Source organism: Nicotiana tabacum, chromosome 2 (assembly GCF_000715075.1).
Source record: "Nicotiana tabacum cultivar K326 chromosome 2, ASM71507v2, whole genome shotgun sequence".
In the NCBI taxonomy this organism is placed as follows: Eukaryota; Viridiplantae; Streptophyta; class Magnoliopsida; order Solanales; family Solanaceae; genus Nicotiana; species Nicotiana tabacum.
In genome coordinates, this window is record NC_134081.1 from 51,023,757 (window position 1) to 51,043,061 (window position 19,305).

Sequence of the window (19,305 nt, forward strand, 5' to 3'; positions counted from 1 at the left end):
CAAAGGGTGGATGCGAACATGAGAAGTGGAGGACGAGGTGGATGTGACACATCCACCCCAGCATCAATTCCTAAAGCTGAGTCGGATTAGGAATATGAGAACTTTGGCCCACGACTTTTGTACGCAATATATAAGCCAAAAATGTCTCTTTTAGGGCATCTAACATATGGGGAAGGGGGAAGAAGCCACGACAAAGCTTGGGAAGCACGGAATTCATCTTGAGTTCTTATTTTTCCTTCTTTTATTGATTTTTATGCACTCTTGTAAATTTTTTGATGATTGCATGAACATGAGTGGCTAAGAAACCTATTGTTCTAGGGTCATGAGTATACATGAATGTGACGTTTGAAGTTTAATTTGACAAAGTTGATTTTATCATATTGGGTTGTTGATTTAATTCTGTTTTTAATTAATTTGCTGAGTAGCTAACAATGAATTACTATCTACGAATCTGGAGTTGAACTCGAAAGTGGAAATTCTAGATTGTATATAGAATTAAATAAAGCAAGTTCTTGAACCCGGGCATCGGGGAATGGATTCGCAATTAGGATAGATATATACCTAATTGTCTTGCTTGGTTGAAATACAGGATGTGTAAATGCATTCTTGTTAATCTTAATTCCATAGACATATAGGCATTAAGTTAGCTTGAATAGGCGAGTAAGAACTCGATAGATTCTTATAAGTAATATCAACTCTGCCAATCAACAATCTAGATAAATCAATTAGTTATTTTAAGCTAAGAATGCAACATGATTGTTAGATAACCCGTGACCCTGGATTATTATCTCCTATTGATTGTTATTCGAAATTATTTAAGTGTTGTGGTTGATCTTTAGTATTTCATTACTTGATAGTTTTTAGGTAGTAAATTAGAAAATTATCTATTTTGTGAGAAATCGCTTGAATCGATAAGTTATTTGAGTTTGAGTTAGTCAAAAGTTAATCATAAGTCTTCGTGGGAACGATACTCTACTCATTACTATATTACTTGACGACCACGTATACTTGCGTGAGTGTGTTTGGTCGCAACAGAGGTATAAATTTATCCTACTCCAACCAAACAAAGTATAAATTTAATCTTAGACTTAATCCAGGATATCCCATCTTATCCACCTTATCTTATCAAATGTGAGATTATTTTATCCATCTTTCTTGTGGTATAAATTAGTCCTGGGATTATAATTCTAAGATTATAATCCGGGATAATTTAGTCTGCGTACCAAACGGCCCTTGAATTATTATGCATATGTTTGTACAGGAAACTATTCATTGTTTAGTCTGCTGTGTTTGCCCTAGCAATGCAACATTTTATGTTTGAACCCAAACGTTGGATTAACTATGTTAAGATTATTTTTCCTTACACATAAACATCCTTAAGGCGAATTACACATGTCTGGCGTTTGGACGACTTTGAAATATTTTGTGGAGAAGTTTCTAAAGAAAGTGACTGAAAAATAAAAATGTGTTTAGATAGCTGTTGTCTTTGAATGGTTTTGCTTAATATGTTCCCAAAAGCTTTTAAAGAAAGTCCACAACGCTTATATGCCAACTTTTTTGAAAGACTAGAAAAAGAAAAAAAAAAACAAACGCTTACATCTTTTCCACACAAACAAATTTGTAAGTAATTTGAACTTGTCAAAAGAGGAGTACTAAAGTTAACACCAAATGCAATTTTGGTTTTCCTAAATATGTTCAATTATGCTGCTGCAGAGTTCCTAGTGTGAACTGCCTAGGTATCCAAGATACCCTTTTGACTCAACTGATGTATTAGTTCATAGTATATTTTATATTATCGTGAATTATAAAATACGATAGCATGTTGAAGTTATTATTTTTATCAAATTATCATAAAAATTTATCTATACTTATTTTACAAATAAAATAATTTTATAAATATTATTAGCACGGTCAGTAGCATAAGTTCTTTTCTTTACATAGAATTTCTAGCCAATCTCTCTCTTGTTTTGTTGTCATTATATGATTGCTGCACAACACCTACCCCTCAACCTCACCCCCTTCAAAAGTCAACATACCAGCTGAACACTGAATTAGTTGAAGCAAAAGGAGGCTTTCAATATTTTAAAAACATCAGTAAAGAAATTAATAGTATTGATTAATGGGAGTTGGCTGCTGCTCTCATCAGCCATTCCATCATGCTTCTTTTATCTACCAGCTACATCACCTCCATTGGCGACCAAGTCAGCATTTTGCCAATGTCTTTCTTTTTCGGTTCCTTGTCTATACCAACAAAGAACCACTCCCGTTTTCCTCGTTATTTCTCTACTTACAACAAAACCGCTGTAAGTATTAATGCAATTCAAAGGTTTTGTCTCTTTTTTTATTTTGGCTTACTTTTTGCTTTTTTGACCATATCAGGGGAAAAGGGGCTGAAATTATAGCCTTTTAATTTCTGGATGTGAGAGCTGTTTGACAATCTTGGGAAATTAGCTATTTTTGGGATGTCTGGTTCTAAAGTTTCCCTTATTGGGATCAGTTTGATTCTATGGGTTTGCTGGTCTTTGCTGTTTACAGGGGCAGATAGCCAAGTTACTCATCCAGATGAAGGTAACTTTTTAATCTTTTCCTTTTTGATCATCTTTATTTCTACATCCTTATTTGAGTGCCCATTTAAGGTTCTCTCTCTTTCATATGTTACATTAATTGTAAACTCTGAGATTTATTAATAGTATGATTAACATTATTTGATGCCGTAAGAGGCTAATTAACATCTCTGGCTGTTGTGCAAAACTAACTGTAGTGGACTTTTTATTTATATTTGCATGAGATGATTTAAATGAAGTAACACGGCCGGTGAGGATTCATATAAGCCGACCCTAACTTGTTTAGGATCGAGGCGTAGTTGTTGTTGTTGTTGTATAGATTGTCCAAGGTCTAGCAACTTGTTAGAGCAGCTATAAGGAAGAAATTGTTGATGTACTGAATTTATTTGTTTTCAAGATTTTCTTGTGGAGGAATCTTTCTTTTGTCTTTCTGTTATATATTTGATGGTGGGGTGAGGGCACGGGGGTTCTGAACAGCTTCAATGGTGTAAAGAGGAATATAACTGAACTATAAAACGGCTGTCAGTATTTGCACCCCTGCATGCCTGTTACCCCAAGCAACTGGGAAGTGCTGAGATGTCCAAGTGCAGGTGTTTCTATAATGCTGCAGTTCTTCTTACTTTTGACATGAGAAGTGTGGTAACTCTTGAATTTATGTGTGCAGTAAAAGCATTACGTGCCATCAAGAAAAGTTTGGTTGATCCAAATGGGAATCTCAGTAACTGGAGGAGAGGAGATCCATGTAGGTCAAATTGGACTGGAATTTTGTGCTACAAAGAAACAAACAATGACGGTTACCTTCATGTTCGAGAACTGTAAGACCTTCCTATCATACTTGAGACTACCTCTTGCTACTGCATCAGGAGTATGGATGTTGTCAACGTGCTTAACTTTTCCAACACTGTACTTAATATATGGATTGCTGCAGAATAATTATGGTTTCCCTGAGTTGGTTCTCAATATGTATATCACGTTGTTTATTCTTCTGAATTTATGCCGTTTTGCCTTTATTACTTGCTTCCAAATCTGTTATTGAATTGGGGGATGTTAGTTGAATCTCTCTGTTTCTCTGGTAGCTAGTTGCTAGCTCACAGTGAAAGAAGTTCACTCCCTTTGGTAAAGTAGGCGAAGTACGCATATAAACCACTTTGCCATAGACTCAATTAGAACAATGCAAAGGAGGCGAATTAGAGAAAGGAGGGGCGAGCTTTAATTAAAGCAGGTGTGGAGCTTCTCATAGAGAGTTAGAAAGCGACACCTCGTTCTGGAGGATATGAGTGGAGAATTGTCACTGGACTTAATCCAAATAGTCATGACCTATTGGATCAATATCGTCACTGTAAATCTTGCGTAATAAGTCTATTCCAGTTTGTCTCAACAAATAGGCGGCATACTTTTTTAGTTCTATTATGGATTCTACAAATATAAGTAGAGACAAAGCATCTGAAGTTCTGAACTGAACTGGAGATTTGAAATTGTTTCAGCAAAATGAAAGTAATGATTGAAAGAAAGCGAAGCCATCATGTAATGTCTCAAATTCACGCTTGGGTCCCAAGAAGAGACTTTGGAAATTGCTTTAGACTCTTATTCACACAGCTGAAAGTTGAAATTATTGCTATTGAAAACCTATTGAGCATCCCACTATCTCATATTTCAAGGATCTAAACCTGAGAGCCTGCATATCCTCCCAATTGTCTTTGTTATCTACTTGGTGTACCATGGACGTCCAAAGTCATCAAGCACCTATTGTCTAGCATTCATAATTCGCATCAACAAGGTCACTGGGGTTTGCATAATTGCATTAATAGATCATTACATCAATGTTCTGCTGAGGGGTAATATAACAAATAGATTATTGTCAACAGAGAGACCGTTGTTGTTGTTGTATTATTGTCAACAGAGAGACCGTCTGACATGCAGCTGGTTTCGCTCTCACACAAATATTCACCTTCTAGTTCTACAATCCTAAATGAATTAATAAAAATGACAAATGACGATGTGTGTACTAGCTAATTTTCAATAGTTGGACAAGGAAGTTCTGAAGTGGTAAGATTAAAATTGAGAAGCCCTCTTGCCTTACAGGATCCTAGTTGTCTATAAGGAGCAGAGACTTTGAATACTTTGTGATTTTACAAACCTTTTCTGCATAGAAAGATGATTGTCTCACATAAATTTTAGTGTCTTAAGTTTGAATTCTTTACCTTAAATACATTGGTTGTCATGATGTTTGTAAACATTTTAATATTGCTTGAAACAAGGGATGGGCGATCATTCTCGAGATTGATGACATCTCAGTAGACTCTGTTTCAATAATATGCAATGTCATAAGTTCTTGAATTTCTCCTCTTAACAGGCAATTACTGGATATGAATCTGTCAGGAAAATTGTCATCGGAGCTTGGCCGCTTATCTTACATGAAAATATTGTAAGTTTGGATATTTAACAAATGCGTTTCTCTTTTGGAAGGTTTCTGCTTTGCAAAATGTTTTCAGTAATAGGTTCTTTACATTGTAGTTTATCTTTCTGTCCTTTATTTATCTGCTAACTTTTTGTTTCCATTTGTCCTAAAAGGGATGTAATGTGGAATGCAATTACTGGGACAATCCCAAAGGAGATAGGAAATATCAAAACACTTGAATTATTGTAAGTTAAAGTTCTTTCTTACTATTCCCTGCTTTTTCCTGAAATTATGACTTCCTTTATATAGTTGACTCTTTCCTAGAAGTTCTACATGAGGGAATAGTTGAAGTGTGTGACCATCTCATCTAAAAGCTTAGCGGTTAGAGAGAGCACGCTTCTATTTACTTAATTATGTCTTCAACACGCCCCTTCACGTGCGGGCTTTTTTTTTTTTTTGATGAGCCAAGCGGTGGAATTGTTTTTGATATTGGGTGGCGGTGAGACTCAAACCCAGGACCTCTGCTTGCTCTATACCATGTTGAAGTGTGTGACCATATCATCTAAAAGCTTAAGCTGTTAGAGAGAGCATAATTCTGTATACTTAATTATGTCTTCAACAGGAATGAGCAAATTTCTATGGATATTGGGACAATTCCCACGTATATTGATTCAGAATAATATTACATGTTGCTACCTAATAATTTTCTCTGGTTCATATTTATTTATTTATTTATTCGTTCGTTTTTCTTTTTACGGTTTCAGGCTTCTCAATGGAAATCAATTGACAGGTTCTTTGCCTGAAGAGCTTGGTTATCTTCCCAACTTGAACAGGATACAAATTGATCAAAATCATATATCAGGGCCCTTACCTGTATCATTTGCAAATTTGAAGAAAACAGAACATTTGTAAGAGTTTTCTCGAGATGAATGATTACTAACTTCCTTATAGCCCCACACCACCTTTTTGGTCGCTTGATGCCACTTGCATCGCTGTCATCAGATTTGCCGTTTTCTTATTTACTGATTTATATCTTTCCATAATCTGATTTTGTTTTCCTGTCCAGCCACATGAATAACAATTCGATAAGTGGACAAATTCCACCTGAGCTATCTAAACTTCCAAAGCTACTTCACTTGTAAGTGACATATGATTCTTTAACGTTTTTAATGCCTGAAAAGTCCTTCAAGTGGTGTAAATTAAGATGTCTCTCGGGGCTTAACTAGAAATGTTGCTTTTATAAATGATACTCTTTGATAGGATTCCTTTCTCTCTCATGGCTCACTCTTTGTTTGGTTCAAGGAAAAGGAGGGGACTAAATGATGATTATATCTGTCTCTTCTTACTATTTGCAAGCAACTCGCCCTCTCTTTCAATTTGAGGAATTAAAAAACTCCCGTCCACTCTTACTGAATCAAAATTCATTTGATAAATACTACATGAGATTGAGACCAAAAAGATAAGCCAGAAAATGTTCATTTGAAAATACCTTGATTATCATGATACAAAGGCCTCATTAATATCAATTATTGCACTGTAACATTGTATGTAAAAGTGACTTTTTTTATAGATAGATAAAGATGACTTGTTAGAGTGTATGTAGTTTTGATCTATTTAATAAAATGGTAGCCCGGTGCAGTAAGCACATCCTATGCGCGGGGTTCCGAGAAGGGCCTGACCACATTGGGTCTATTCTACGCAACCTTACCTTGCAATTCTCTCGTGTTTTTTATCTTTTCAATTTGATGAATATTATTTAGAAGTGTGTTTTGTATTATAAAGGACTTATTGCCTTTTTGCTTCATTTTCCAGGCTGCTTGATAATAACAACTTATCGGGTTACCTTCCGCCAGAGCTTGCTCAAATTCCAAATTTGCACATACTGTATGCTATCTTTCTTTGCTATGTATATAGTGCTATTTGGATTACTGATATCAGGACGCCTTTTCATTGGTGATATAACTTTAGTGCGGCGGTACTTTTCTCTTGATTTTGGAAGAGGTTTTCCTTACATGAGATTGTGGAAAGGTGATGTAAATTGAAATTCCGTTGCAGATATAGAAAGGGGAGAAGGCAGTTGCAACAATTAGAAATTTTCAAACACCTAGAGATCCTTATTTCAGGCTCTGTTTGTTGAAGTAGCTATTGATTAAGAGGTGTCACGCTCATCACATAAGACTAGTCTTGACACAGAGATTGAAATATTAATCTAAAGCATGTTCGAAGTATAAATACAGGATATCTTAGATGTATCTTTTCGACCTTTGGTAAAGCAATACTTGGTAAAATCGATAGAAATAATAATCATGAGAGTTGCCACTATCACGACCTATCATTGCTGTGAAGAGTATCCCTTCAGCCTATCAAAATACTTTATGGTACTTGCAAAAGATGAAAAAGTTCTTGTTATTTATCAAGGAAACAGTTGAGAATTGTTTCTTTCGGGTATAAAAGACTAGAGCGCATAATGAATGAAAGAGTATGATGTTGAATCAATTTCTGGGCATAGTTATCACCTATAAGATCAATATATGATATGAAATGTCATGTTACATATGCATGTTAATTCTGACATAGATATAAACAGGGACCATATTTTTCTAATGGAGATTTGACTTGAAAAGGATCCAGCTTATAAAATGGGACTAATCTTTTGTAGGAGATGTCTATGTACATATCTGTTCTCGTCTATTTTACTGTCTCAAATTTTATTCTTTCGGCTCTAACTTCCTTTTATTCTGCAAGCATGAACGTACTTATATTTAATTTTACTCTTATAATGCAGTCAGCTTGATAATAACAACTTTGAAGGAAGTCAGATACCTGAGTCATATGGGAATATGTCACGTTTGTTGAAACTGTAAGTCCATTTAAAGCTCCTCTTTGTGCTGAATATGATTTTAAGTATGGCATGATGATAGAACTGATTATTTATGTCCAGTGGGTGCATAAACCATAACTTCAAAAGGTTTTGTGTCACCAGCTCTTTTATAATCTTCCTGCGAATAAGAAAGAATATTTAAACTATTTCCAATCAACATCTATTTTCATAGTTTTTTTTATCTACTATGGGTTTTGAGACTGCATTGGGTGCATCCAGGTATATGCTTGTAGATTGTAGAATAGTTCTTTGGTGGTAAAACCTCTTATTTAACGTATTATAGAATTGCTAGCAAAAGTGAATGATAAAGCACATTATCTTAAAATATAGAAGTATTGCAGTATATAGCCTGTAATTTCTAGTTAATTGTGTCATTAGAACAATGGTTCAAAGTTGATTAGGATTTCCTGATGATGTTTGCACCAATGGTGGTTCACCTTGTTACTATTCGGCAGCAAAGTAATAGCTAGCCAGTATCTGAAGCAGCCAGTGGAATAACGTTGAAGTTACCAATCAAAAGAAAAAAGAAAATGGCTGAAGAAACAGGATGAAAAAATTATGAAAGAGGTGGAAGAAAAGATTAGTTCATCCGAACCTCAAATACTAGTAACAAGTAACAGGAAACAAATACTATAAGATATAATTTATTCACCTGTTTTCTGTAAAGCTTAAATATATCAAGGTAAGAACTTTTTAAGTTAGATATTCTCGAACCACTGAATGTGTTGACAGTTTCAGTAGCTTATATTTTTGCATCTTTCTGATTTTAAGCAAGTATTTTACTCTTTCATGCTTCATTTTTCTCAAAGTAGTGAAAACCTCATTTGTTTCAAGAAAGTAGCAAAAACATTGCATGGATATTAGTACTATTTCGTGAGATCTTATATTAACTTGAAGTGATTCCGCTTTTTCATTCTTCCAGGAGTCTAAGGAACTGTAGCTTACAGGGACAACTTCCAAATCTGGGCAACATACCGAACCTTACTTACATGTAAGAATATATTCCAAGTTCTACGTCTGTGCAAACTAGTGGTGGCAAAATGGTGAAAAGAAAAAAGTTATCCACCCATATTATCCATTAAAAAATGGGTTGGATAATGAACTTTTTAAAAACGGGTCAATCATGGATAAGAATCATATTATCCACTTAGAAAATGGATAACTAATGGGTTTAACTTTTACATTTGTAAAGCCTCAAATTGGGGGTTCCTCAAGCTTAGGAGACTAAATTTTCCCAATAGTGATTATATTCAAGAAGCCATGGAAAATATGGCCGTTTCCCACCCCTAGTGCAAACTATAAGGGCATTCGTACACTCTTTTACATTGCAATGCATTTTTAATGGAGAAATCAAATGTTAATAATCAGGATTCACTTGAGGGAACACAGATCATTTGCTTTAGGCTAAGAGAGGCATCACTTAAGACCAATATCCAATGTAAATACCCTTTTTGATTATTACTTGCATTTGCAACCATGCATATTCTAATTAATTAATTTCGCATTTCAGAGATCTCAGCTTTAACCAGCTAAGTGGACCCATTCCATCAGAAAAGCTTAGTGACAATATTACAACAATGTAAGAGCTTGATTCATTTTTGCTGTAAGCTTTATCATGAGTTATTATCTAGCAACTGCTTCCTTAAATGATATTGTCGGGTCCATGATACTGTTGATCTCTCATTTTCTGAAGCAATTTCTTCTGATTGTGGCAGTGATCTGTCATACAACAACCTCAACGGAACTATTCCTTCAAACTTTTCAGGCCTTCCCCATTTGCAGAAAGTGTGAGCATTATTTCCTCTGCTTTTTATCATTTTTGTTGCTCTAGAAGCAGGCTTTTTATTAAATTATTTCGTTATTTCATTACCATTCAGGGTAAATAGCTCACTACAAATATCCATCCAATATAATTACTTTATTATTTTATTCTGTTGTCAGGTCACTAGCAAACAATTCATTAAGCGGTTCTGTTCCATCAATAATTTGGCAAAATAGGACATTCAACGCAACAGAGACACTTATCTTGTAAGAATTGAGATTTGGAGAGATCCACATTTGCTTCTAAATTTATCATGAAACCAAAGATTTGTTCCTATAACAGCATGTTCCTTTTTGCTATCCTAATTCTTAATTTTTCCTATATGTCTAGTCTTTAATAACTCCATAGTTTGTGATCAGTACGAGTCTAGTTAAAATGTATCTGCTGCATACTGCAGGGATTTGCGGAGCAATAAGCTTTTGAATATCTCAGGAACTTTGGTTGTCCCACAAAATGTCACTGTTAGGTTTGTTTTTGGCATATAATCTTCATCTTCAGTAATTCCTCTTCGTTTAAAGATACAAATGCAACATCTTACCTTCTCATCTTATTGTTCTTCTAGTCTTCAAGGAAATCCGTTGTGTTCAAATTCTGTCCTATTCAAGTTTTGCGAACCTTACAATGGGGATGCCGATGGCACCTTGCAATTGGCAAACAACACTGATTGTCCTCTTTTGGCATGTCCTCCTCCCTATGAATATGCCCTGCCATTTCCTACTTGCTTTTGTGCTCTACCTCTGCTTGTAGGATACAGGCTAAAAAGTCCTGGGTTTCATGATTTTCGACCATACGTGCATAGGTTTGAGTGGTATATCACGTCTGGTCTTAAGCTGAATCAATCTCAATTACGCCTTAATACATTTGCACTGGAAGCTGGTCCCCGTGTGAGGATGTACTTGAGGATTTTCCCCATCTTTGTTGATAACAGCAGCTCTCATTTGTTCAATAAAAGTGAGGTCCTAAGACTCCGGAGCATGTTCACTGGGTGGCTGATTCCTGATAATGATTTTTTTGGACCTTATGAACTTCTCAATTTCACCCTACTTGCAGATTATAGAGAATGTATGTATGCCTCCTTCCTTAATAAATCATAGTTGTCCAAGGAGTAGTCAATGGAGAGGAAAATTAAACCCTCCACATCTTGATTGCTTAACTTTTTCTAGATATGTCTCTTATTTCTGTTCTTTATGATTTACTCTTAACTGACGTTCACTTGTGAACTTTTAAGAAATCTTTAGCATGACTGAATCTGTTCTCTTGCCTTTGTAAGTAAAAGATCGTGATATATATAACTTGTCAATGTGATTAACTTATTTTGATGAGTGAATATTTCGGTCTATCTCTTGCTTCTTCTTGTACTTCTCCTTTGCTTGTGCATGATATTCCTTTGTTGATGACTTAATTGTTGGGCCATACTTTGGGTGGCTTACCAATCCTTAATGCAATTATGGAAGGGAACAATAGACATGATATCATATTTATCGAAGCATTTAATGGCAAAGTATAGCTATTTGTGTCCTTGTGATATGTACCTTTTACTGTTTTTTTGCAGTCATCCCCCCTCCTTCATCATCTAGTATTAGCAAGGGAGCTCTTGCAGGAATCATACTAGGGGTAATTGCTGGTGCAGTCACAATATCGGCATTCGTATCACTCGTCATATTGAGATTGCATATGAAGAAGCACCACCATGCCGGTTCAAAACGGAACCTATGTGAGTATACTACAGTTACTGATCTTGAAGTTGGTATTCTAAGTCATCCTTTCTCTTTTCATTTTAATTTAGGACCTTTTATGTATCCTCTCTCTTTTCATTTTAATCTAGGACCTTTTATGTTGTGGTGCTTTCAGTGACTAGCATTTTAAGTTATTGAAGACAATACATTCTCATACGTCTTTACCACTTGGATTACATTTTTTTACCAAGATAGCTAATCATGAAACTGAAAGAGACATTGAATTATAGATGCTATATAGAATGATGAAGATACAGTGATGTTAAATTAGATTTGTTTATATAGAACGATGAAGATACAGTCTCCAGTTGAAAATATACTGAAATTTCAAAAAGTATTATAATGAGCATGTCATCTCTGCAAAGAAATAAGAGATGTTAGATCCAGCTATGGTTTTCATTTGTAAATATCCTTGAAGACTAAGAGCCCGTTTGGATGGGCTTATTTCAAGCGACTTTTTAGCCAAAATAGCTTTTAAGCCATAAGTTAGGAATTCTAGATTTTGGCTTGTTTTTGTCATATTAGCTTAAAAAGAAGTGCTTAAAAACACTTTTTTACTTTATCCAAACACTACAAAATGGCTTAAAAGCACTTAAAATAAGCCCATCCAAAGGGGCTCTAAGATCTTCTCTTTCATCTAGAAAGTTAGCCTAGTTCATGAGCTTACCGATTGACAGCATAATCAACTCTTGTTAGTGTATCTTATCTTGCATATCATTAGTACACAGTTGAAAAGTACACATTGCTTTTAGGCCTGCAAATTATGTAAATCCCAATCTCAACTCTGATTCCATGAAGGTGGAGATTATGCTATACTGTCTCAAACGTCTTAAAGTTATAAGCCCACGTTTTTGTTTTGCAGTGTCAAAAATCTCTGTCAAAATTGATGGTGTTAAGGAGTTCAATTTTGATGAATTGACACTGGCGACCAAAAATTTTAACAACTCCAGCCTTGTTGGACAAGGAGGGTATGGAAAAGTTTATAAAGGTACTTTAACTGATGGGACAGTTGTAGCCATTAAACGAGCTCTAGAGGGATCGTTACAGGGCCAAAAGGAGTTTCTTACAGAAATTGAACTACTATCTAGGCTACATCACAGAAACCTTGTCTCTTTACTTGGATACTGTGGTGAAGAAGGTGAACAGGTACTTTATTACTTCAATCGTTGATCCAAAGTTTAACATATCTTACCATCATGAACAAATATCAAATGGAGCAGTATGCTGAATTTATTAAAACCAAAAAATTCGTTTTTACACCGGAAGGGAAAAGGCAATAGATGACTCCTACAAGCACATGCACATGCACATGCACATTTACAAACGGATACAGATTTAAGAGATGATTTTGAGCTAGCAAATAATTGTTGGACTATTTTAATGTTCTGATGGCTAATACTATTTTGCCTCTGGCTGATTATAGGTCTTTTCTTTTTCTTCTTCTTTATATATACTTGTCTGTAACCTTTTGGCAATGATGTGCTTTACCTGCAGATGCTGGTATACGAATTTATGCCTAATGGTACTCTGAGAGATCATATATCTGGTAAATAACTATATAATTCACATTGTTATTGCCTCCATTTATTTGTGCAAATCTTTTCCTTTTAGCACTTCATTTTGATAAGCAAAGAAACATGTAAGTATGCAAATGATAAACTGATTGACAACTGCTGGCCTTGCCCCCAACAACCCCACCAAAATCCCTTCCAATGAAGATACTAGTAAATCAAACTTACTACTGTTTAGTCTTAGGTGATTGCTTTGAGGGGAAGCACTAGCAGAAATCAAGTCTTTCACCATATCAACTTGGATTTAATGGGTTAACTTGTGATGTGACAGGTAAATGTAAAGAACCTCTAAGTTTCGCTATGCGATTGAGAGTCGCCCTGGGTTCAGCTAAGGGCATACTCTACTTGCACACAGAGGCTGATCCTCCCATATTCCATCGAGATATCAAGGCAAGCAATATATTGCTAGACTCTAAATTTATTGCCAAGGTGGCTGACTTTGGACTTTCACGGCTCGCTCCAGTCCCAGATCTTGAAGGGACTCTGCCTGCTCATGTATCAACAGTTGTTAAGGGCACTCCGGTGAGCTTTGATTGTTCAAGAAAGTAGATACTTTAAGCAAAATCATCCCCTAATATGATGTTTATTTTTGTCATCCTACCTTCCGATATACTTAAGAATTCTGTAAGAGGAAAGTAAGCAGATGGTTGTCCAATTACCGTATGCACAAAATTAACTCAAACAAAGTTCCTCCAACTGACAAATTTGTAACTCTAAGACCTGTTCTCTGCAGGGATACCTTGACCCAGAGTATTTCCTAACTCATAAGTTGACAGACAAGAGTGACGTTTACAGCCTTGGTGTTGTATTCCTTGAGCTGCTCACTGGAATGCAGCCAATTTCACATGGCAAGAACATTGTTCGGGAGGTACTGTCTTACTGCTTGCCTGTCCACAATTAGGCTAACATAAATATTCTGTCTAAATTCGTTTGTCATCTAGACATTTCCATATTCTCCAGAGTAAGCCAGGAGACATTGTCTTGGAAGTGTTAAAACATAGGGGATTTGAGGAATAAGCTCAAGGTTATTCGTGCAGATTCCACCTTCACACGGGCTATGCTTGCCTCTTCCTGAAAATAACTAATTCAAAAAAACATACTACATTTCACATAATTTAGTTCCTGTTGTATGATCTCATGGATATATTGTACTGGATATCTACAGGTCAACCTTGCATACCGTTCTGGTATGATATTCAATGTTTTTGATGATCGGATGGGATCTTATCCTTCGGAATGTGTGGAAAAGTTCATTAATCTGGCTCTCAAATGCTGCCAAGAAGAGACAGAAGCTCGGCCATCAATGGCAGAAGTGGTTCGAGAACTGGAAAACATACGGCTTATGATGCCCGAATCCGACTCTATAATTAGAGATTCCCTGGTCACTGATAGTGAAAAGGATAGCAGCACTCCATCCTCAACCTCAGCTATGAAGTATCCTTATGTTTCAGCTGATGTGTCCGGTAGTGACCTTGTCAGTGGTGTTGTTCCTTCCATTCATCCTAGGTGATAGATATTTCAGCCTCTTGCTCCTATGTACAGTCCATTATAAATATTACATACCATATGGTAGTATTTTTCTAACCCTTAGCCAATGCTTGTAACATTATATATAGCATCCAACATAGTTAATGTGCAGGATTTTTTCTTGAGTATCTTGTTTGAACTTGTTAAGTCAAATCGATGTCTGCTTACTTTTTTTTTTTTTTTTTTTTCTGTACTCAGTCAGACACAAGATTTGACCTTGTACAAGTGACTGAGCTACATGTTATTTACCCCATTTTCTGGGAGTAATAGTAGTTGTTCTTATTTCCAAATTTGAAAAATGTGAATATTCTTTCTAATTACTTGTGCTATATTGTTAAAGGGGTGAATAGTCTTGAGTAAGGGATGTTCAAATAATAAGAGGTGAACTATTGGAAAAAGATAGAAATGGCCTGATTTACAACTACTAATTGATAACTAGCCACAATTTCAAAAGTAATCGAAATTTAATCACTTTTTCTTGTAAAAACAATATTTGTACAAAAACACCCTTAAAAATCTGAAAAAATTCCAGTATAATATTTTGGAGTTCAAATTTTTTACATATGAGATTCCAGCATAATGCGTTAGAATTTCATAATGTGCTGGAGTTCAACATAATATACTAGAAGTTTATACGCAGGAGCTTCATAGCCCATCATATTATGCTGAAGTTTTTCGTATTTTAGCTAGAGTATTTTTGTCCTGATTTTAGTTCCGCATAAAATAGTGGCTATTTTCCAATGACTTTGCAAATGCTGACTATTGTTCAATTATCAATCCGAAAATTGACTATCTATTTTCAAGGCACTATTCGAACATGAAAAATAAAAACGAATACATCATCTAGGAGGGTAAAGTTCTTATTGAAGCTGAGCATTCACCTTTTGACAATAAGGCAGTAAGTGCTGTAATTACTTTAGCAAAAAGGACACTTAGAGCCCCATTTGAATATTTAAAGGCAAAAATGCTCCTTTTTGAAAATGACCCAATTTGACCCAATTTAACATTTATTACTCGCGTGCCCCACCTTTCCCACGCGATGCTTGTGCCTTCTCCCCCTTTCTCACGTAACGTGGGTTTGCAGTTTCTCGCAAACGTAGTTCAATTTTTTATGCGAATCCTTCCTTGCCGCAGAGCATTGTGCAGATTTTTCCTTCAAAATCTTCGTTTTTTATTTTTTCTTTCCTCCTCCTCTAAAGTTTTGAAATGTAAAGCTTTTTTGTAAGCTTTAATTTGGGGAAATATTTTTTTTTATGGGTAGAAAGCATAGCCTTAAGCACACACGACTTTTTCATTCAATTCTGTTATCACAAGTTTCTGCTATTTCTATGGATGACAAAGATTATTCAGGAAAAGAGGTAAGAACGACTGATTCATATATAAGAGAGGCTCCAAGTGACCATGCAAATGGAGAATCCTCTTTAGCAAATGGTTCTTCAGCTAAATCAAATGGATATGAACCTGTTACTTTAAGAAGAACGCGTTCTCAAAGTGCTAACGAACAAGAAACCGATGGCTCTCAAAATGCTAAGCAACGAGAAATTGATGGTTCTCAAAGTGCTAAGGAAGAAAAAATAGATGGTTCTCAAACTGATCGGTGCCTAAAATAAGAGAAATGTCTCTGTATCTGATATTCGTAAGAAGAAACATGTCAAATCTGCTTCAAAGGTAATTTTTTTATATATTCAAAGTTTTCATGTGTGTTAGTATTTACTTTTTAAGAGCTAGTTCCTCTAATAGACATGCCTTCTTAGCTAATTGGAAAATAGAAGATAGTCATATACTGATAAATTATTCTAATGGATATCATGTGGTATACTCTTATATATGTGCTAGATAGTCATATACTGATAAATTATTCTAATGGATATCATGTGGTATACTCTTATATATGTGCTTTTTAAATGCAGCGTAATACAAATGGTAAGCCAAAACTTGTTATTCATTTCAATTTTAACATTGTCAGTGAATTGAAAAGAAAATCATTAGCAACACAAGTTGAGCTTTTTAGGTCAACTTGTGTTGGGTATTTATTAGATTTGCCTGCAATATAATTGAATCTCAATTAATATATTCTTTATTAACAATGGAGGTTCAAAAAGAAATTGAGGCTGAAATGCAGTTTCTTGTCAACCGAGTTAAGCTACATCTTGGTTTGTCTGAGTTTGCTTGTGTGACCGGATTAAATGTACTCATGATGTAAAGCGCCTACAGATAGAAATATTTGCAGAATGATTGTTGCAGGTTTTACTGGTCAACTTCGTGGCTGGTGGGACAATTATTTGACTATCGATGAAAGGGCAATGGTTATTAATGCCAAAGCCACTGAGGATGGAATTGATAACTTAGGCATGGCTCTAGTAGCAAATAGAGAAGATGTTGTTTACACTCTTATTCTTACTATATTAGAACACTTCAATGGTAGATTTACCAACCGGTGCAAAAGTCCCCTAACTGGTTTCTTTCCTTAAGTTTATCCATCTTAAGCTGTCTGGACAATCTTAATTCATTGCACAGGTTTAATCCTTCCTGTGTGCAAATTCCTATTAACTTACCATAGGTATAGTCTGTGTATGGAATTTCCCCATAACTACCTCTTAAAACCTTTCTAACTCTTTCGGCAAATAAAGAGGGAAGGGCATCTATGAACTTAGCTTTCCAATGTTCAAGCTTATTTTCAGGTAGTTCCATCACTCTACTCATAAAGGTGTCTTTATACCACCTAAACTCACTTAAAGTCTTACATCTAAGGCTATTAAGGAGAGTACGAACAGTCTCATTCTGGTTGGTAAATCTACCATTGAAGTGTTCTAATATAGTAAGAATAAGAGTGTAAATAGCATCTTCTCTATTTGCTACTAGAGCCATGCCTAAGTTATCAATTCCATCCTCAGTGGCTTTGGAATTAATAACCATTGCCCTTTCATCGATAGTCAAATAATTGTCCCACCAGCCACGAAGTTGGCCAGTAAAACCTGCAACAATCATTCTGCAAATATTTCTATCTGTATTTTTCATACTTTTACAAATAGTTGCATACATAAGCATTCTATGCACAAGAATAGTTAATTGTCTATCAGTCAATCCATCAAGATTCCATTCGTAAATTTCGGAACCGCTGTAAGACGTATTAGTCTGATTCTAATCACGTTCCTCTATTAAAACATCTTGAGGAGTAGGACGATTGTAATAATAAGTCTGCATTCTAGGTTTATCAGCATATCTGCTATCTGCAAACTTACTATTCTTTTTGGGGTAACTTCTGAGTTTATTAAACTCTGACAAAACATCATTTTTATAGTCAAAAGTAGAATCTAATTTATCAGCAAAATTATTTGATAAATCAATGGGTTTGATATTCAAACCGGATAACTTTTTATCAAGAAGTTCTTCTAAGTCACCAAAAGATTTAAATTTAAAATTCTGAATATCAGGGGGTCTTTGAATATGAGTGAGAACAATTTGAGGTTCTGATTTACTTCCTGAAGAAGAGGCAATATCAGTCAAAGTCTTTTTAGTACTCATATCCTTAATCAAGACTATTAAATCATCAAGTTTTTTATTAAGAAAACTAATATTTTCACCCAAAACTTTAACATATAAACTCAAATAATTATTTTGAGAAATTAGTTTATTAATTTCTGTGATGCTGACTGCAGCAACATCTTCATCAATAAATTTTTGAAATGCAGTAAAAGTAATACCTGTATTATTAGGTAAAACAAAAGGCGCTTGAGGAGGGTAAATGGCTTAGCAAGGGTTAAGCAAGGTAAAGATTTAACACGTTGCTTAATATTTTTGACTAAAGTAGTGTGACTATCAGTCCAAGGATTTTTACAATTCTTTTTTAGCCTATCATATAAGGGGGCTAAAATCCTGAATATCAGGGGGTCTTTGAATATGAGTGAGAACAATTTGAGGTTTGTTAAAATGGTATCAGAGTAACAGGATCAAGTGGCGGGCGGTAATCCGCCATGCCTTCTCAATTAAACTAAAACAGAAATCACCCGTTTGACCGGGAACTGGACTTGTTTCACACCTCTCATCTGGCTTTTATATGCCTGGAAAGTTTCCACCAGTTAAAGATTTCTATCTTAATTTATTTGAGAATTCTTAATCTAGCTAATTCAGTACCCTTATATTTAAAGACTGGCGGTAATCCGCACAATCAGTAAGGATAAGAATTGAAATATACTTGAATTTTATATATAGTTTAATGACTGTATGGAAGGTTAAAAACCTTTACTCAAGCAAGGGGTCTGTCATAATATAATACATACTTTTATTGAGCCCATGTGTCTAGCAATTCTAACCGTGAAAGAAGATGCCCTTTTAACTCCTTTATCGGGCTGAGGTTCACGGCTGGCTAGACGGAGCCACTAAGGCAAAGCCAATAAGAGCAGTGTTATATCAGATTGTACCAACCATCTTGACACCAAGTCAAAACTCTATATATAAAACTCATTTATATTTTAATAGATGCCATCGCTTTCATAGTATATATAGGAGAGAAGTTAGATACTCAACATAGATATGAAGTCTCTTAGCCGGACATCGTCACGGCCAGAGAGGAGAGACTAGAAGAAAAGCTAACTAAGAAAGACAGAAATATGTACCTTGTGGCCAAGAAGCAAGGCCCTGAAGATGAAGAACTGAAAACTTTTATTTACTTGTTCTTCTGTTACAATGAGCAAACTACAAACTAACTCTTTACTTACAACTTAGAGAGAGAGAGAGAGAATTCTAGAGAGAGAGAGTCTCGACTTCTGCCTCTGAAGAATGAACGAATGAATTCTATAAATAGAA

At 35.3% G+C, this 19,305-nt stretch overlaps 1 protein-coding gene across 1 annotated transcript; it reads left to right on the plus strand.

Annotated features, from left to right (window-relative positions):
* Positions 1-1,935: 1,935 nt before the first annotated feature.
* Positions 1,936-14,627, plus strand: LOC107820689 (putative LRR receptor-like serine/threonine-protein kinase At1g06840). The gene is made up of 21 exons (XM_016647012.2): positions 1,936-2,303; positions 2,380-2,568; positions 3,229-3,379; positions 4,918-4,989; positions 5,136-5,207; positions 5,727-5,870; positions 6,029-6,100; positions 6,775-6,846; positions 7,748-7,822; positions 8,766-8,834; positions 9,354-9,422; positions 9,559-9,630; positions 9,785-9,871; positions 10,063-10,131; positions 10,228-10,727; positions 11,218-11,379; positions 12,264-12,547; positions 12,896-12,947; positions 13,244-13,494; positions 13,706-13,840; positions 14,138-14,627. Exons 2-21 carry the CDS (start codon positions 2,463-2,465, stop codon positions 14,480-14,482), a joined length of 2,859 nt encoding a protein of 952 aa, XP_016502498.1. The 5' UTR covers positions 1,936-2,303; positions 2,380-2,462; the 3' UTR covers positions 14,483-14,627.
* The last annotated feature ends 4,678 nt before the right edge of the window (positions 14,628-19,305 follow it).